The sequence below is a fragment of the Diuraphis noxia genome, unplaced genomic scaffold (assembly GCF_037042655.1).
Source record: "Diuraphis noxia isolate RWA-SAM2 unplaced genomic scaffold, SU_Dnox_SAM2 contig0004, whole genome shotgun sequence".
Taxonomy (NCBI): Eukaryota; Metazoa; Arthropoda; class Insecta; order Hemiptera; family Aphididae; genus Diuraphis; species Diuraphis noxia.
In genome coordinates this window covers 9825612-9847142 of record NW_028301714.1, presented here as the reverse complement: position 1 = coordinate 9847142, position 21531 = coordinate 9825612, and the positions used below count along the sequence as shown (strand labels likewise).

Genomic DNA, 21531 nt, shown 5'->3' with positions numbered 1-21531 from the left:
TAACTACTTATATAAGGTTGAATTAATTTCTGAAATATTGCGTTTATGAGTTTATTTTATTAAAATATACTTAATAAGTTTTAACTAGGTTTATAAATAATATTTTTAAGTTACAAGACAAGTAACTAAAATTGTTATTCTTCATTAAAATACCAGATTTGATTATTTTTATATAAAATGTTTTTAAAAACTATTGTAGGAATGACCAAACAAAGGTAAATGCAAAAATAATGTTTAATTTTTCAGAGGATCTGCAGCGACCGATTACAAACACTGGAATACTCAGGAATGGTTGAGAACTTCTAGTTTTGTAATATTTGTAATTTATAGATGTCTCAAAATATAAATAGGTTACACTAAAAATTGTATTTTGCATATTTAAGCACATAAGAGACAATAAGAACATATTATGTTATTTTTAACGTAATTAAGTTGGTTTGAACAAATGAGAACATATTTTGAAAAATTATAACTGTGATATGTTGGACAAATTAAGTGCATACATATTACATATTATACACATCTGGAAAATATAATGTTTAAAAATAAAATAGTGGTACACTAATTGCAGTATATTATACTGTTACGAGGAAGTGACACCTACATGTGTTGCTTCTGTCTTACAAGTGCGTAACATAGAAAATTGTATGCTCAGTAGATCACGTTTAACTCAGTTAGTTCAAAAATTAGAATGAATTGATCTCTTAAAAAATTTAAAGTTATGATAATTATTTCGACGACCTACTGGAGTTTTTTCTATATTTAAATTTTGAAGCGAGTTATAAGTATTTTAAAAATAAAATTTTTTGCACATCTTAAAATACTAATAGCTAAACGTGATCTGCTGAGTGTAAAGTTAACAAAGTTACACACTTGTAAGACGGAAGCACATCCTCTTATACTTTTGTTTGATAATAATGATTAGTCATTGAACCATTGCCAGATCATCTCAGTCTATAGCTGTCATTATCTGGCCAATAATACTACAACAAAAAGTTTAAGTGAACTTCTGAATAACTGTTACTGAATATATTTCATATTTTAAAATGATAGGATAGTACTGTAATTCATATTTAAGTATTAGTGTTTTATTACATACCTATATTTTCAAGTTCATTTAGTAATATTAATGTCTATGACTGATGAACTAGGACTAGACATAGCATTATTATTCTATCAATTAAATGCAGTAATGTCATTTTAAAATATGTTTAATAGTTAAATATTAGTTCCTGCAAATTGTAAAATGATGATAACCAAATAAAAATAACAAAATTTTGCTGAAGTATCATTTGTATTGAATCAAAATAATATGTAAAAGTATTTAAAACATAAATTCATGTTGTACAAATATGTTGTGGTGATGAGTGTTACAATATAATTTCTGTGGCTAGGGAGTAAAAATTAACATAAAAAGTTACGCGATTAGTTTTTTAAATTACTGGAAATCTTTAAAAAAATGGCTACTGTAATTGAATAAATTATTGGCTTATGGCATATGCACCTGTATAATAATAGTAAATAGCCACTTAGTAGAATATATTTGCACACACCTAGCAATTATAAATAAATAAAAATAATAAAACAAAGGATACAAGAAGTATTTTAAATGTTACTTAATGTTTATATATTGTATTTTAAATTCAAATCCAATAAATGAAAATTTGATAATTAATTAGTCGGTTACAGCATACATTAAATATAGAATATTGGTGACTAATTTTATTTGGAAAATTAAATTTTGCACGTTCTGTCCATCAAGATATATTTTTAGATGGCATCTATATCAACATCATCTTCGTTATCATCAGCATTGGATTTGACAGCAACTTGTGGTACAGGTTTTGCTTTTAATGTGCTAGTGTGCACACGGTCATTATATTCAATCTGGAAATAAGTAATTTCAATAAATGATAAATAACCATTTTGATTATATAGAAAGACTAAAAATTTTTAATTCATTAACAATATCAATGAAACAAATAAACAAAATTATAAAAAATAAAATTATACAAAACATACCTAAACTTATATTAAAATTAAATAATAAATGTATTACCTCTACTTCATCATCACTATCGTCTCCACTCTCCTCTTCTTCTTCAGCTTCACGTAACCATGTAATGAACTGATTAGCATAGTTATGTATTTCCTGACTAAGTTCTTTAGAGACATATTTCTTGCTTATCTTACTAGCCCAGTCTAATAATATAGACTCCTCCAAAATGTCAGCATCGTAGAATAACTAAACATTATAAATAAATAAATAAATAATAACTGATTAATAAAAAAATAATAGCAATATTTGATAGTAAAAAAGAAATACCTTTAATATAGCAGAAACTTTTGGCAACAAACTACTTTTATGGAGACCAATAACTTGTTCTATCCCTCCCAATAGATATCTTTGAGCCTTTTGATCCTCATGACAAAAGCGTAAGAACAAGACACGATGTTTTTTCAACTACAACCAAAAACAAGAACCATATTAATATGTACATACAAATCAGTGATTGCTATCAAGAACACATAATAGTATTAGAAAATGTACCTGCAAATGGATTTTATCATCAAACAATAGTTCAGCCAATACTAATGTAGCTTTGCTCTTTACTTCTAAACGTTCAGCTTCAGCCACAATTTCTTTGATTGTAACTGAATCTGAAATTAAACCTGAATCACGTGCTTTCTGAACCTATAAAACATATATAGTATTTATAATATTGTAGTAGGTATAATACACGCAAAAACACTATACACTTAATTTTTAAGCTCAATTAGTGCTGCTTGATTTTTTTTTTTTAAGCATTAAATAAAACAGAAATAAAGAAATATTATAAATTGCAGGCGATTGATAATAAGAGAAAAATGGTTGTGGCCTTGTTAAGAATGATTATTTGTTACTGGCTATGCATAACTTTCTTACTGGGATCTTTATTACCCCAGACACAAATGCAAAATCAGTCAAACAAATAAGGTGTATAAAAGTGTTCTTTAATTAATCTCTAAAGTAAAATGTTGAATGATTTAAAAAAATAAAATATTTTCTACTAAAAATCGCATTATACATTTGATTGTTATTGATATAGATACAGATTGTTAGTGCAAAATGATGGGTACTTTATTAATTTAATAACTATTTTATTGTATATAATATCTTTTACAAAAAACTTATGATCATTAAAAGATACTAACAAAATTATCAGTTAAATTGTTAATAGTATTAGCTACAGATAAATGTATATCATTTATTTATGTATTTAACTATCAAATTGTTACCTTGTTGTAAAATATATCCATTCTTTCTTTTTCAGTCTTATCAGTATCTTCATCGATGGTTAATCCTTTAGCTCCGTCAGTTAAATCTTGCATACGAGCTCTAACTGCTGCTTCAGATACATCAACAGCCCAATTATCATTACCGTCCTAAATTTATAAAAAACACAAAAACAAGTTCAATGTCATGTTGTTTATATTTGGAAATGATATCAAAAATTATTTAAATGGCGTCAATCAATAATAATATCTCATCAACCAATCAGTTAATGTTTATAAACTAGAAACAACTGGTTTTGGTTTTCTTGCATTTTTGTATTTATAAACACATCATGATTTAAATTATTAATAGGGCTTTGGGTGGCCAGAGAAGACATATGATGTACACGTGAATGTTTATATGTAATAATTAAAAAAAAATTAATAGCTTACGTCTTCAGCTAATTTTTCTGGAGCTTCAACTATCAATTCTGAATTGTTATCTTCTGGAGAACTAGACCTGCCTCCTTCACCGTTTTCACCGCCATTTTTCTTAGAACGTTTGTTACGTTTTCCTTCAGTTAAAGATGACCCTTGGGCTGCTGGATTTAAATCTATAATTTAAAAGGTTAATATAATAATGGTTACACAAATGTATAAATTGAAAACTCATACTTGGCGGATTTTTCAATATGTATGCATTGAGTTTATGGTTGGATTCCAAAGAACCATAATAACCACAAGCCTTACAACCCTGATGTATTGTTCCCTTTCTAGTACTGATCATCAATTCAGTTTCTGGATTATCACACTCTGGGCATAACACATACTTGCGAATAAAACCATCCAAAAGATCCTTAAAATAATAATTAAATTACCACAAAAAACTAATGATCAAATAATATTTGAATATGGATTAAGTAAATAAGTTGTACACTTACTTGTAGTTTGCCAGCATCATGAGCTCCATTTACAATGAATCTATCATGTTTAAAATCAAATTGAGTTTGAGCACCCAGTTCACAGCCAAAGAACTTAGTTGGATCTGATCAAATAATAATAAAAAATATATTCAATAATGTAAATAAACTAATAGTTTTGGTTTTAAATTACATGTAGCTGGTCTTCCAATAGCCTTAGCTACTTCAGCCATATTGACAATTACGGTTTTGATGCCATTACCCTTGCCTTCGACTTTAGCCATAAGTCTAGGCATTTTATATCGATAGAATGCATCACTGACATTCCGATTAACATTTAAGCTACCCATGGTTGCAGCTGTGTTGTTCCTATTAAGTATAACCCGTCACGTTTCCCTGAATGGTTGCGATTTTCTGTGTCGGTTGCTGCAGTATTTTGATGTCCTGTTCCAACAAATTTCTATAAAAATAAGACATTTAAAAAGTAAAATGTTGTTTCAATTTTCTTTTTTAAATGGCTTTATTATAATATTTACCGAAAACTAAAACCTTGATATTTTAAAGAACTCATGCACCTTGTAGCAGGGCCAATAAATGGCTCTATGAGCTTTTTACAACTCCCAGATCTTGCTCTGGATAATGATGGCGATACTGGAAAAAAATCATTCCTTCATTAATAAATGAAAAATCAAATATCTAAAAAATAATATTGTAACCATGTGTTTACACAAAAAAATAGTTATTATTGATTAAACAAATATTGTTCACAATCTATTTTTTAACAACATACACTTTATAGCCATCATAATTTTTCTAGAAGGAAAAAAAAACAGTTAATAGTAAAATAGGTAGAGATTAGTGTGTATATTCGTCCAATTTTTGTTCATTCATCCAATTTCAACTTTTTTATAAACCATTACACTATTACAGATACTAAATTGATAAAATATATTAAACTTAGAATTTACTACATCATATACTGAAGATATTGACATTTCATAATATCAAAATATCAAAACTATAACGTTAAAAATCGACATTTAACCATAAGTACTACCTTAGGGCACATACACATACTCACCTATACGAGATAGCACCACCATATGTTTACGAGAGGTTTTCGGTAATATAATGTTTAAATAGTGAATCAGTTTCAGACGTCTGAAATCTATTTTGATTTGCGACAGTTTAAAAATTTTTAAACGATTTTTTTATATAATTTACTGACGAAAAAGGCGAGCCACGGTGAGGTTAGACGACGAGAGACTAACTGGAGAGTGTGCACTGTGCAAGCGGCGTAAAATCAATATACCTACTGGTGGTCTGGAGGAGGCGCGAGACCAGTGACAACTCGCGGTTCGTGGGCATGCCCAAACACGCCGCCGAACGTCGTTTTGTCCAGGTCAATAAATTACCAGCGTGTGTACTGACTTCTGTTTAATGCATACTACATTACACGCTATACCCAATACTACTTACTCTCATGTCTCGGTACAGATTTTCTTTTAAACGATAATCATATGCACCATGTTCGTCAGAATTTGAGAACATTTAGGATTCTTTATGCCGTTGAATTCGTATTTACGGGATCAAATAACTGACGAAATTTACATGACGTCGCGATAATTGCTGATTTGGGGAAAATGTCACTGGTTCGATGTAACTGCAAAGCATTTGGGTGTGTTAGCAACGAGTTGTATTTTAAAATTCAGTTAGCGAGTTCGGGGGAAATCGAATGATATGAATAATACCTAAAACGATTTATTTGAAGCAATACAAGATATATGGTGAAATAATGACGATTAAAAGTGGTAGTACTTTTACGCAATTGCATGACTTTTCCTCGTGTCCTAACATTGTCAGGTTTTGGATTATTCTCGATTAAATAAAGCAATTTTTGTTTTTGCAAATTTCGAACATTTTGTATATAGTTATGTACGTAATTCGATGAAAATCCTATGAATTTTTAATGGCATTAGTCTAATTAAAGTTTATAATTATTGGGTATTTGACGAATTGTAGTAAATTTATTATCTAGCTATTCTTATGTTGGTCTGACGATCCATAGAATTACTTAAACATTATTATTTTTTTATTGATCTTAAGTCTGACGACTAAGGCCATAAACTGTTGGTGTAATAGGGTTAGGTTTTGGTACGGTTGTTACGGTAGGTAGCAAACACGTAAGTGTCATGTCTGGCAAGGTTTTTAACTACTATGGACCCGGGTGGTCACCCATCAGGGAGGCGGGAGCTAGTAGCTGTGGCCGACGGCCGTTACTTATTCCGCGATTGGTAACAGCCTAAGCGCCACGCCGAGCCACAAATAAACATTATTTATGTTTTTCATTAGTATGACAAATTTTATTCAATATACCTATAAGTATTTTTTGTTTCAATTGCCGGTCATTCTTCATTCGTGTTTAAAATTTGAAAGCAAATTATTATTATTATTACAGCTATTTCCAATGCAATAATGACTACTTCACTACTTATAATAAATAAATAACCTAATTTCAGAATTATATGTTTAAAATGTTAAATAGAAATAAAAAACAATTGTTTTTGCATATTTTACAATTTTTATTGCATATAAATTTTAGTCCTAAAGATAAATAATGAACAAGTTCAGCTTCCAAGGGTTTACTAAACACTGCAAGACTTATAGCATTCGATAAATTGTTATAGATACAGAAGTAATTAGGTATATATATATACACATAATTACCATATTATTCAAACAAAAAATCCTTGATACTACATTTTTAAAGAATCCAAGAAAGTTAAATTATTTATTTTTGAAACTATTATTCATTATTTCTTGAAACAAAAATTATTAATTGTTGAGTATTACTAGAGTTTATTTCATATTCCCATACCTACTTAGTGTATATGGGCACCTAGTACAAGTGTTATTTAAATTTTTTAATACATTGTTTTCTATTTTATTTAAAGAACATATTAAAAATTGTTATTTAAACACAGCGAATATAAAAATCTACATGTTCATTAAATAATGAGTAAATTTTTGAACAAAAAATGTAAGTAGTTATATAATATATATCATAAAAATTAATGTAAGATAATGTTTCACATTTTACATCAGGAATCTAGAATCCAATCTACGGCTATTAAAGTAGTATATAATTCCAAATTGAACCATCTATAATACATTATTTTATTTATTTGAAACTATATAGATTATTATAGTGCTACCAGTGTCGGCCTGGCCATGGCCGCTAAGCCACAAATGCATCCGGGGCCCCCCGGCCGTATTTGTGTTGAGCGGCCCCGATATTACTAAAAATATAATATTTCACTACTTATAAGCATTTTTTATCATTATTATTTAATAACATGTTTGGGGGCCCTTCTGAAGAAATGCATCCGGGGCCCTTCAAGTACTAGGCAGACACTGAGTGCTACATGCAATATTAATACAAGACTACAAGACTTTTTTCATACTTAGGGACTTTTACACACATTAATAATAAATTATTTTTAACATATTTCTAAATAACACGATAATTGTTAAGAACTTACAATAATATATATGTTCATTGCATTTCTATAAAATTAAAATTGTAAAATTGTGATTATATTTATGTTTTGGTATACTTTTTAATTTTTAAACAGCCCTCAAATAAATGGTTTAAAAACCTCTGCATTGCAATATTAGAAGATGTGAATGCAAATATATATATATATACATATAATATCAGCTTAACCAAACATTTTAAATAAAATAACAGTTAAATCTATCATAAATAATGAATTGAACTCAATTGGTATGTTTAATGTTTGTTCACATTTACAAGTGATGATATTATCATGAACACACACTTTAACTTAATATCAACTAATGTTAAGTAAACAAGTTTATGAGCAATGAATAAAGAAACAAAATCATTATTTACAGATTAATATATGAAGATATGAGTACAGACTATATTTCTTTTTTATTATGGCAGACCTCTCAATATAAATTATAATCATGATTCATGACGATCAAGTTAACATTATTTATTACTTTATTAGGTTAGGTTAGGTATTCATTGAAGTTAATTCATAGATAATAAAGATATGGATAGGCTACGCCTATATTAAACATATTTGAGGCCGCGTTCCCGGAGGAGAGGCAATTGAGGCTCTTTTATCAATGCTTTTATATTGATAGTCGATACTCGATATAGGTATACTTATTTGGCCTCAATTGTACCCCTTAATTCCCACTTATAAGACCGTTATGTCTTATCCATATCTTTATTATCTATGAGTTAATTAATAATATTTCCATATGTTTGAAATTAAGCATGGACCTACTCGGCTAGAAACTTAAAAATATATAATATTATGTACTAATACCTAATCTATAGCATCTACAAATATGTTTCATTTAAAAAATTAATTCATATTAAAGTATATTGTAACATATTAAACTGATAATACATTTTAAAATTAAAAAATAACTTTGAGTAAAATAATGTTAGTTTTTAAAGTTGTAAAGTAAAATTAAAATGTAGGGAAAATATTCATAATTATAGACAGTACAATTATCAAATATTGACTCGACTCAACAATAATTGTTGGGATAAGGTCATTTTGCTTAAGAATCAAATAGTTGCATAACTATTAGAGCTGTATAATTTATTCAGGTATAACACAGGAATTAAATAATTATAAATTATATCAATACATCTTAAAACATAATGTTAAATTTTGCTAATTGAATTATTTTAAAATCATAAATTCATATCACTTATTTATATAGCATGATCTACCAATGAGAAACGTTTGAGTAATTATTTTTAAAATAAGTTAATAGGTTATTATCTAATTTTAAACCTCGGATACGAATATTAAACTTTGTTAACACATTTATTGAAATATATGAATAACAAAAAGTACTCGGCCAAAAATATTCATGCATTCATATGAGGTTGAAATAAAAAATAAAACCATAGTTACTTACATTTAGTCAGAATATTGGGATACAGCTGGTTTTATAATTAAATAATATTTTTGTGATCAAATAGATGGTTCATGAAATTTCATTAATTCATAACTAATAAGATTTGCCTATCTATTCTATCAACTTTTAAAAACATAAAATTATTAATTTAAATATTAGTAGATATGGTATGGCTATATGAATACCCAATTGATAAAATAAAAATCATAATTGATGTTTATTATATTACCTATACAACCAAAAATACAAATTTTTAGTTTTATAACTTATTATATTATTCATTGGTTAATTAAATTCTCTAAAAACTACCACATTATACCTAGCAATCAAACAAAATTGAACACTTAAATATTTTGTTACACTTCTTACTCAAATTTGATTAAGTGAATAGGTAAAATAAATGTTGTATCTTACGATAGTTAAAAATGAAGTTAATAGCACCTATCACAAAAAATATATTTGAATTGTAAAAAGCGCTTAAAACTGGAATAATAAATATTATCAACACAAATTCAATTCAATTTAATTTTAATTATTAGATTTAAATGGTACTTATCGGTTATCTCGCGACTACCTTTCTTTATGTAGCGTAATTTAAAATAAATGAATTAAAAAATATTAAATCTAGGAATACAATTGAAAATTATTAATTATCTCGTGGAAGAGAATATTCAGCCATGTAGTTAAAAATGCGCATAAATGGATTGTCGTGCTTTTGATTATTTGATTTCACATGAATTCAACCAAATAAATAACTGTCTAGATGTTGACATGAGCCGTAGGTACCTTAATTTTTTTTTGTTGTGGCATATAGAGGATCCCCACAACTTTTCAATATTCAATGCGTGAGCACCAGTTAGTTTGATAAATTTGTAATTATGATTCACGGTTAAAAGGTTATATCCAGCATTCTGTAGTTCATCAGTTTTATAACCACACAGACATTATTATTAGAATAAATAGTTGTAGGTACCTTGATTTATGTTGTATGTATTTTATTGCTTGTACAAGTGTAGACGCAGTACCATCTTTAACATCAACAAAAATCATTGTCATTTCCTGACAAATGCTCTCAAACATCCACTGTTGTGGTAAAACTAGACATTTTTTTTTACATCTTTTATACAGACTTTTGCCAATTTCCACTAATTTTCCTAGGCCACTAAATCTAACCGAATTATTCATTTATTACCTAACAGTTATTAAGATTAGGTAGTTGCGATAACTGATAAGTACCATTTAAATGGTTAAACTTTTAATTTTTAATTTTTTACTCTTAAGTAATAATAACCATTAAAAATCCTTTTGAAGTTAGTTTGTACAGTATACAAATGATCAAACTCTTGTTGTTTTAGGTAATAGTATGTTTTATATTAATATTTTCAAAACACTAACAAAGTAGTAAGCACATTTCTTAGTTAGGTAATATCAAAAAATAATTTTTTTTGTGTCTAGATAGTTCTTACTATGAAAATAATGATAATTATTTATTCACACTATCAACTTAGTGTTTTTTATAAGCTATAAAATTAGTTATAATATAACCTATGACCTAATAAACCTAATGGCTAAAATTGCAACTGTACCTACCTATAATTAATCCATAGAAAAAATTATAGTTACAACACTTCAAATCACACCTCAACATGACTTAATGATAGATAACACATGGATGAACAAATACAAAAATATTTCCTAATTACCTATTTTAAAATAATAATAATATACTTAATACATTGTTTGATGTAGATTAAGTAAGTAGATAGTTACTAGACTGAAATATTTTATAAATAACATGGTAATTATCTATGATTATGATATTGTACAAGATTCCAAAAATATACTTATGTTGTACTCTGTTTGTTCGGTAATTAATGAAAAATTCTTAAATAATAAAATAGGTATACAAGTAAGAAGTGGGGAAATAATTGATAAAAGCTAGGTAGGTATAGGTATTGTTTATTATTATAATCTACAAATATAAAACTTTATAATTATGGAGTGGATAGTGCAATTAAATACTAAATAGTGTCTATTTAAAGAAAATATTGTATAGTTTCATAAAATAGATATTAAAGTTATTTTAAATTACTATATGAAAAAAAGCCCCACAATGGAACTTAGAATAGAATACTACTTAATCTACCTGCCTTATACCTACTAACAGTTAATAAAAGATTAAATGTAAAACTGATTGGCTATACAATTTTAAATTTAATCCCGAATTTAATACATATTAGTGAATACCCACCAGTATGATTTCCGTGGGACTATGTCAAAATGGACATAATATAATAATTAATAGGTATTAGGTACCTACATCCAATAGGAAAGAGCTTAAGACGAACCGCATTCAAATTAGTTGAAAGTTAACCTCATACATTTGTATTATTAAAATTTGCGACAGGGAATCTTCTGGTGGAGAAAGGAAATATTGGCAAATACGATACTTATAGCGAGATAGGAAAAAGCTCCAGTCGAATTTAGGGGAGGACGCGTGAAACATTGAAACATATGGCCGCTGAGCAATAAATCCGTAAATTTGACCTCTATAGTCCGTATTTATAGAACACGTTGGTCACACGGGATTTCAAGGTTATTATGGGCGAAATTCTAGTGACACGTTGTAAATAATCGGAAAAATTGAAGAGACATGTAATACATCAGAACTTGAGGGGTAATGGGTAATTAATTAATCACTAATATTAATGTGTAACAACACGTGTGTGTCGCATCGTCTGCTTACCCGTGTCGAAAAACTTCATATAAATGGTGTCGCCCTTCTGGGACGCGGGACTGACGATGAAATGATTAGCGAATATCGTTCGCTTCCGACGACTTGGCCAAAGCTGGAACACAAAAAAAAAAATCGTACACGTATTACAAGACGGAAAACCCGTGGAAAAACACAGGCGCTTCACACTTAAAAATACGAAATATTATTTTTATAGATGGGTAGTAGCACGCTTCGACTCCTGCGGACAGATCGATCGATTAATCAGGTATCGATTAATCGTCGGGATCGAAGAGCATACTTGCACACAAAGTTATCGTCACGATTAGCAATGACTAATACGGGCGATTAAAATAATCAAATAGGTTTTGGTAAACTCACATCGGTATCTTTGACAAGTCTCCAGACACGTCGCGTTCTTGTCGCGGGAACCGTGTCGTCGGCTTTATTGATGCTGTTGCGAGACGGCGCAATGTTGCGATATTTGAAATTCAAAAGAGTCGGGACAGACGGCGAAACGGGAATGACAAATGCTAGCGACGACGACGGGACTGCGTCTGATCGATGCGAATCGCAATGCGCGCGCGCGCGCACACAAAAACAGAGATGGAGATAGACAACGCGCACGTTGCCGCGACTTCGGGACGGGTGTTGCACTTGTGGAGCGTTGGTGGCGAGTTGCGACCGATCCACCGAGTGCGCGAAGCGGAATGTGTTGCTCTACGACTTACGGTTCGCGGGGGCGTAATAGAACTTCTTTATCTATGGTGCGTAATGCACGATGTGGAATTTGTAAGAGATCGGAACGGACAACGTAAAACGCCAAAAACGTTTGTTATATTAAAAAAAAAAAACATTTATTAATATGTTGATAAACGTACGAAATCACCTTCCCTGTGGACGAAGATCGAACATCGAACGACAGAAACGTCGTCCGTCGTCGGCACTCGGCAGTGGAGGAGGGGTTACAAAAATTGCGAAAACGAGTTACGTACCCACTACGTAGTCGTACGCGGTACGGTGGCGTGATCAAGACGATGACAACGGTACTGCCAACGCGACTGGCCCCGGGGGGTCACGGCTAAGTTGGCCAGTCTGTTGCTCCGCCGGGTTGCTCTTATCAACCACAGACCCCCTCCTATTATACCGGATGTGGTTACGGATACGGGTCATTTATCTATTCCGCGGGGTCACGTCGTGCTCGTTTTAGTAAGTTGTAGTCGCCCCGATTATATTATAACGCAAATGTAGGGGGATAAAAAATAAACCGTGCTACCGACCAACTGAAGATCGAACACTTATCACGCACACACGCACACGTACGCGTGTACAACAACTACTGTGCTATTGGATTTCGGTTTTTTTCCGTTCCGTTTCGTCTGATAGTAAGACGTCTCGCGTGTGCCCGCCCTGCTCGCCGGACGTGATAATTCGCACTATTCGCAGTTTCGTGGTTCCGCTAGCAAGCGGCACGACTACGTTACTTACGCGCACCGCTCGTGACAGCCGCCGTTGATGGTGTTCCGTTCCGTAACTGACAAAGCTAACGTCTGAGACGCACGTCATGGCCGAAGTGGCCAGGAGAAACGAGGCGCCGCCGGGCGATGGGGTGAGACAAATACCTAGCGAATAATGTTCAAATATATTTTTGTTTCTGACAAATGGATATCGTACGGAAGGCTGCTGTAATTCCGGCTTTTCGTATCGTTTCCAGACGTGCGCACGGTTTTTGACCATTCGCCGAGTGTACCGCGTGCGGCCAACGCCTTTTAGTCGGTTTCTTGATTTTTCGCATTCGACAGACATCGATGAACTGCATGTCGTCTTGATACATTTGTGCCTTAGTGGTGCCCATTTATATGATCCTTATTAACTAATTCCGTGTTAGCATTTGTTTATTTGAATTAAAGAGATTAAAAATAATTGACATCGATCTTGTTATTAGGTTCAGGTTACAAAATTATTAAGTTTTTGTTGAATTTTTTATGTGTATTAAATCCTAGATAAATCTTAATCTTATAGATGGAAAATGTTAAAAAAAAATTGATAACATATTAACATTTATATTGATATGATAAAACTGATTTAAATATGGTTTGTTAAAATAATATAATTTTCCTAAATAAAATGTCTTATTCACTCGATTTAACTGATTTATTGAATGTACGGTTCGTTATAGTATTGGGTATTAGTTGTTACTCAAAATAGTTTGAATAATCAATAAAATTAAAATTAGGTATTCATAAATCACACTCTTTTTTTTTAATCTCAAACCCATTTAATTTTTTTGGAAAATTTATTTTTCACTGCCGTGTTACTAAAAGCAATATAGGTACTTACATAAACAAATATTCCTAGAAAGTGTAGACTGATGGTTTAGGTTTTTCCGGAGAATTTTTTTTTTTATGCTATCTTTGATCAATTAGGTATTTAACTAAAGATTTATCATTGAATTTCAATTTAACTCATTAGGTCAGCGGTTCCCAAACTTTTAGAATCGCGGAACCCTTAGGAAATAGTTTGTGTTTTGAGGAACCCTAATGTGTCTTTACTTCCAACTCAACCCCATTTTTTCTAAAAAAAAACAGTACTACAAAAAATGTTTCAGACATCACATACATCTGACGGAACCCTTGAGATAGTCCCACGGAACCCTAGGGTTCCGCGGAACACACTTTGGGAAACGCTGCATTAGGTAATTTTAGGTACAATGATCTACTCAAAAGCAATGTCAATAGTACATACATACAATAGAATAATTTCTACAGTTTTTTTTTTTATTATTAAATAAAATAATAAGACATTAATTGTGATAGGATATCTATATCTACCAAAAATTGTGAAGTTTACGGTAGTTTTAACAGATTAAAGTGATGATTGTAAGTATATTTTTACATAAGTACCTTCTTTAATAACCTAGTTAACAGCAAATAATTAAAAATTTAAGGAGTGAGATTTTGAATATTATGGAAGTTAGAGCAACAACAAAAGCTTGAGAAAAATCTTGATTTTTTAAGGAAAGTGGTGATGATGTGTAGAGGTTGATTGGGTGGTGATATTTTTGTTGTGATTTCAGTGTTTGACTGTTTTCTGTTTTGGTTTGAAGTGCAAGTGGTACAGCAGATGTTTGGGTATGCTGAATTTGAACACTCTTTCTGTTATTCCGGTTTTAGATTAAGTGCGGCTTAATATTTTTCTGCAGATTTAGGATCGTTTATAATTGGCAGTGTGGTTTTCACACTTTACACATTTTGCTGGTTCCTCCAGTTTTTTAAGTGCAATGATTGGTGTAGAGATTTGATCAGAATTTCACACATAGCGGTTTGTGGTGGCTTTAGTTGTGAGTGTGTCCCTACTCCATACATTTGACAGTGGTGGTATAAGAAAGGACCAAGTTTTCTCTTTGAGTATTTATTTTGAATTTCACAATCGAGTTTAATTTGTTGGCAATTTTAAATATTTCACGATTATTTAAATATAAAATAGTAAAATTAAGTATTGTATTAAATAAGTTATAGCTCTAATGTTATATGCCTATTAATCCACTAACAACATGTTGGTTATATAGCAAACTTTTTTTCTCTCTATCCCGTGCATAGCATGTAAATTTGTATTCAGCAAAATCAACCTTGTGCTATTTGCTTTAGTATTATAAGATTGATACATTATAATATAGTGTGTTTGTTGCTGATATCCTTTCCATATATTTTTTTCAATTTATGCAAAAAAGATCATTTTTAAATTTTGCGTGAAAACTATTAGGTACATATTATTACAAAATATTCAGATGTTAGGAATTTTTTATAATTCCCTTTGAATCAACATGTACTATGATTCCTTACAGTAAATTATAAACAATTTAAATTAAGTTAATTTGTAAAATGAAATACTTATGTCTTTTGTTTTGTTTAAGGCTGGTAATGTGGAACCGGCGCAAGGAGAACAGCCACAACCCCAACAAGGGCGGTTTAACATGTTCTTTGGAGTAGTAAAAACATTAATTGTTCGATCATTAGTTATCTACTTCATTACATCAATGTTTAAAAAGTCCTCCAATGTACCTCCTGATGGTGTTACTCCAGTTGCTGATTCCATTCCAAATGTCAATTTTTTTGAGTTTGGTACTAAGTTTGTATGTATTTTTGATAATTATTTATTTAAACATATTTAGTACCTATTAGATATTGAACAATTAAAAATTAAATATTTTTTTCAGGATATGTATGTGTATTTATCAGAAGACAGTGTTAAGAATATGATAAATGAAAATGAACTTATTTGGAAAAAAACAGATTTAGAATATGGAGACTGGTCTTCAGGACCTAATAACGATGGCACTTATACTATTCAAACATCATTCATTCCATCACCGGTAACTAATTCATGATACTTATTGTTTGATACCTATATTAGATTATGTGAATGTAGCTTTTTGTTTTTTAGAGCCTGCAAAATAATGGATCAATTTATTTACATGTATACTTCATTAAAAAGACAAATCCAAATATAAGTAAAAATGACCCTTATGTTGTTTACGCATACAAACAATTAAATAAGTTTAAAAAAGTCAAGTTTTTAAAAACCCATAACTTACTTACTGGTGAAACATCTGCCACTCCAGAACAAATTGAAGTTAGTGAAATAATCTTAAATACTTTTTATCTATTATGTTATTTTTTTTTTTTTATATCATTAGTAATAGTTTGTTATATTACAGACAAGATTATAATAAAATCTAGAGAAAAAGATTTTAATTAATTTATACTATTTTTATGTTTAAGAAAGCTGAAAAAATTGAGACTGAAATAGTATCACATTGGCATCCAAATCTCACAATTTGTTTAGTAACTGATCAGACAAATTGGACTAAAGGATCTCTTCCCGAGCCATTTTCTGAATGTATGTTAACGTATAATTAAATAATTTTATCTATTAAATATCAATATTTTAATTTTATTATTTAAAAATAGATCTAGAATTTTTACCACACCACCGATATAAGCCAATGGTGTTTTTCAATGATTTTTGGAACATGCTGAGAGACTATCAACCAATCAACAAAACTGTGAAGTAAATTACAGTAGTTTTTTAATTAATTACAAATTTAAGGTTGTTTTTATTTATTGTTATAGTAATTTGGATTTAACACTAACATTCCAACCATTATCGTTATTTAAATGGCAAATGTATTCGGCTCAGACTATGCGAAACAAATGGACTGCTGGATTTTTAGGTGATACTTTTGCCACAGATGCTAATGAAGATGATCAAGATCAAGATTCATTAAAAGAAGCATTGTTAGAAACATCACCATATATTTTGGCAGCTACAATCATTGTATCAATATTGCACAGTGTTTTTGAGTTGTTAGCATTCAAAAACGGTAATTAATTTATATAAAACTTCAAATTTGTATTACCTATTAGAGTGGTTAAAGTTTATTGTTTTTCAATAGCTTTTATATTTATTTAGCATAGAAAACCACTGTGTTCACTAGTGGTGAAGTGTCAAAAAAAGACATAACGCTATGTTTACGTGTGATTATTGAATGAATTGAATTAGCTATTTATATTTAAAGTACCAAATATGGTTGAAAGTGAGTTCTCAACTTCACAAATTTTATTATTACTAATTAATAACTTGGTATATTATTTAAAAATATAGAATCATATTTTTTAAATTATTTTTTATTGAAGCTGGGTGTTCACCTAAGCAGTGTGGTTGCAGTATGCCTCAAAGAAGTTCATACGATCTCAAATTACTGAGAAAATTCGAAATATCATTGCTCTTTAATAATTTAACTTGGGTAGATAGTTGGGTCTTTATTTTTTTGAATTTTCTTTTTCAAAATGTATATACTTGTGAGTTATTTACTTTTTGCCACTGGTGTACACTGTACATAAATAATGTAATATATTCAATTAGTTTAACTTAAAACTTTTATTTAATAATACTTTATAGATATTCAATTTTGGAAAGAACGTAAGTCATTGGAAGGTTTATCCGTACGTGCAGTATTTTTTAATGTTTTTCAATCCGTCATTGTGTTATTGTATGTGCTTGATAATGATACAAACACAATCATTCGCATCAGTTGTTTTGTCGGGTTGGGTATTGAATGTTGGAAAATCAATAAGGTAAAATACATAAATATTTTTTGAATTTAAATTGACAGTTAATTACATTGCATTTTTGTATGTCTTAGGTGTTGGACATAAGCATTGATCGGCAAACACGGTATTTAGGTATTATTCCAAAACTTACATTTAAAGAAAAAGGGTCTTATGCTGAATCTAGCACTAAGGAATATGATCGAGCTGCATTTAAATACTTATCATGGGTACTATTTCCTCTCCTTGCTGCATATGCAATTTATTCACTTGTCTATGAAGAACATAAAGGATGGTATTCTTGGGTACTAAATATGTTGTACGGTTTTCTTTTAATGTTTGGTAAGCATTGTTTGTTTTACTTAGTGTAAAGTAAAATATAGCCTATTAAAATTATTTTTAACTCAATTTTTTAATATTATTTTATTATACATTTGTTACATTCTTTCAGGTTTCATTACTATGACTCCACAATTGTTCATTAATTATAAGCTCAAGTCTGTAGCACATCTTCCTTGGAGAATGATGTCTTATAAGTGTTTAAATACATTCATTGATGATATATTTGCATTTGTCATTAAAATGCCAACAATGTACCGTTTGGGATGTTTTAGAGATGGTATGTAAAATTATTGAAACTACTATAATATCTTATCTAACTCCACTCACTTATCCTTATGCTGGTACTTGAGTTGTTAGATTTTATTATGTTAATTAATAAGTCCTCAATGGTACAATATTATTTTTATGAACTTTTCACTTTATGATTTACTTTTATCTATTTGTACATGTAATTTATTTATAAACTAACTCTCAACTTCTCTTAGTACTGGAGGCCTTGAAAACGAGAAATTAGTTTTCAGGAAAATTAATATCAGAACGACATTTTTGATTAACACTATTCAACAAGACCTCTATTTAATGTGAATAATTTTACCAGAAGATTACATTCTCAAACCATCCTACACAGAACTGTAGGTAACTGTAGGAACGGTATTTTAAACTACGCCAATGATACCTGCCTGGCACTCGCTTGATGTGCTGCAGCTGCGCTCTGTCAAAAAAAAAAAAAATATATCCCTTGACTTGTTATACAACACCACCTTAAGTTGGTCACAGGGTAACCACGAGTATACCAAGTGCTTATCAAACTGTCCTGATAAAATCTGTCTCGAAAAGTATGGTTCTTACCAATATTAATCCCAAAAAATTGTGTTACAATTTACATACTCATTTAAAGGATACTTGCCTCTACTTATCATTCATTCAAAAAGTTATTCCTTGATAAATTCTGGCTTGAATAGTACGGGTCCCAGTAATTATTATCTTGCTTTTTACACGAGCCCGCTGTAATTCACTTGAAAATTAAAATATTAAGAAAGAAAAAAACAGATAATCTTTTTACTTTTAAATTTGATGTTAATACACTTTAATATTGAAATTAACAACACAATATTTTAACACCATTTCCCCTGTCATACGATTGTAAGACAACCACACATGTGTGTATCCTTTTTAATTTGATATGATAACATTATATATTCGTCATCATATATTTTATCACAATTTATTATATTGAAACCACTGCTAATCTTCAGACTTCTCTACTTAACTAGGTATGTAACCTGGGTAACTTTTGATAAACTAATACAATGTTAATAGTATAGGATATGTTAACTAATACATAAAGGCAAAATAGTAGTGTTTTTTTTTAAATTCTTTTAAAAAAAAAAGTATACTCGCTAAAATATTTTTTTCATTTATTGTAGTATTAAAATGAATAACAATAACTTTAAAAAATAAAATGCATTTTATATATTTTTTTCTTATAATTTAAATATTCTTTACTCTATGAAGTATTCTCAAATGTGTAGAAAGAATTTTTCTTATGAATTTTTTATTAATCGTTCACATTTTTACTCTTGTAAGACTGCATAAATTTAATAATGATGTATAAAAACATATAAGTCTGGACTTTAATCATAACATTAATTTGTAATTGTTAGTATATATTTTCTATTCACCCTTTCTATATTGACTATTGAGGTTGTAAAAAATCATTAAATAAAACACTATATTTATGTTTTTTTTTGTTTTTAGATATTGTATTTTTCATATTTTTGTATCAAAGATGGATATATAGAGTAGATCCCACTAGAGTAAATGAATTTGGATATGCTGCCGAGCCTATTGAAGAACAGCCACAAGCTATTGAAGAAAAGATACAAGCCATTGAAGAAAAACCACAAGAAGTTGAAAAAGAGAAACCTAAAGATGATAAAAAGAATGATTAATACAATCTTCACAATCAACGTGTTTTACAGTCAGTAGATGTATTTTGTTTTAATTTCTTTTTTTTTTTTAAATATTTAATATACCTACCAAAACAAAATTATAAAAATATATCAATTTACATAAAGTACTGCTTTAGTAATTTAATAATTTACAAAGATTATTCAACTATTATTGTAATAAGTTAGTAAGTTTGTATGGATAAATTAAGTTTCTTTTATTTTTTGTTATTTAAAGTTTTGTTAAAGGGTATGGCACCTAATTTTTAAACTAATATTTAAGACAAATGAAGTGTTAAAATATTTTGTTTTGTGTTTTGTATTGTTATTGTATAAAAGGCTTGGGAGTTCATGCCTTAACGCACTTCAGTATAGCTATTACAAACTTTGTATGGATGATAAAAAAGTTAAATAACCTATCAAAAATTTAAAATATCTTGTATTACATACATGTCTTCTCTTTGTGAAACCAATAAACTTTTAATTTATAATAACCTTGATCTGTTGACATTTCTTCGAATATTTAGATCTTAATTATATCAAAAACAACTGTTCAGATTAGCTCATAATATGTATTTACCTTATTTATTTTTGCATAATACACCATATTATTATGATAAAGAAAACACTTGAAGTAGTTTTTAAATTGCAAGATTAATAAAGGTGTATGCATGCTTAACTTTTCTTAAATGCATGAACATCTATATTCTAGAAACCAAGTATAATTCTTATAGTTTTGTTGTAAATAAGGTAGTTAATCAAAATAAATTTGATAAAACTTATTTATAAGATTGATTAATTTTAGTACTATATTCACGTCCAGTTTTTGCTATGGAGATAAAATAAAACCAGAAACGACTACCAAATCACTTGTTAAATTTAAATTCTTCGAATAAATATTATTTTTGTGTTGTATTACGATATTATATTGTAATATTATTTTAGCACATTCTAATGAACAGTTGTTATTGACAAAATATTGGATTTTATATACCGAATTAAATTCTTCAATGATAAATGTATTTCAATTTTTAGTTTTGATTTTTGAATATGAGTTTTTGAAATATAAGAATTAGTAAATATAAAATCGTAGGATCAAACTACTAAATTAATAACGGATCATCAATTTGTAGTTTATAAAATGAACAAAACCTAAAATATTTGGGACTATTTATATTAATCCATTGACTTATAAATATTACTCGCAAGTAATTTTACTTATATTACTCATACATACAAAAATAAATTTC

At 29.2% G+C, this 21531-nt stretch overlaps 2 protein-coding genes across 5 annotated transcripts; one reads left to right on the top strand and one right to left on the bottom strand.

The window, feature by feature from the left end:
• Positions 1 to 1275: 1275 nt before the first annotated feature.
• Positions 1276 to 11911, bottom strand: eIF5 (eukaryotic translation initiation factor 5). 4 transcript variants are annotated; one of them, XM_015514205.2, is made up of 11 exons: positions 11893 to 11911; positions 4712 to 4826; positions 4369 to 4635; positions 4197 to 4300; positions 3931 to 4111; positions 3709 to 3869; positions 3280 to 3426; positions 2552 to 2695; positions 2327 to 2464; positions 2060 to 2245; positions 1276 to 1887 (listed from the first exon to the last, which is right to left on the bottom strand). In XM_015514205.2, the coding sequence occupies exons 3-11, from the start codon at positions 4523 to 4525 to the stop codon at positions 1771 to 1773; spliced, it is 1335 nt and encodes a 444-aa protein (XP_015369691.1). In that variant the 5' UTR covers positions 4526 to 4635; positions 4712 to 4826; positions 11893 to 11911; the 3' UTR covers positions 1276 to 1770. The 4 variants fall into 4 exon arrangements, with proteins under 4 accessions (XP_015369691.1, XP_015369692.1, XP_089083015.1 ...); XM_015514206.2 differs by having other exon boundaries at positions 4369 to 4619; positions 11893 to 11909; XM_089226889.1 differs by lacking the exon at positions 11893 to 11911 and adding an exon at positions 5257 to 5421 and having other exon boundaries at positions 4369 to 4619.
• A 1156-nt stretch (positions 11912 to 13067) lies between these two features.
• On the top strand, positions 13068 to 20776 carry LOC107171256 (putative lipid scramblase CLPTM1). The gene is made up of 11 exons (XM_089226882.1): positions 13068 to 13489; positions 15794 to 16012; positions 16097 to 16252; positions 16324 to 16512; positions 16662 to 16779; positions 16851 to 16950; positions 17013 to 17263; positions 17842 to 18017; positions 18086 to 18332; positions 18442 to 18609; positions 20091 to 20776. Exons 1-11 carry the CDS (start codon positions 13445 to 13447, stop codon positions 20282 to 20284), a joined length of 1863 nt encoding a protein of 620 aa, XP_089083008.1. The 5' UTR covers positions 13068 to 13444; the 3' UTR covers positions 20285 to 20776.
• Positions 20777 to 21531: the final 755 nt, after the last annotated feature.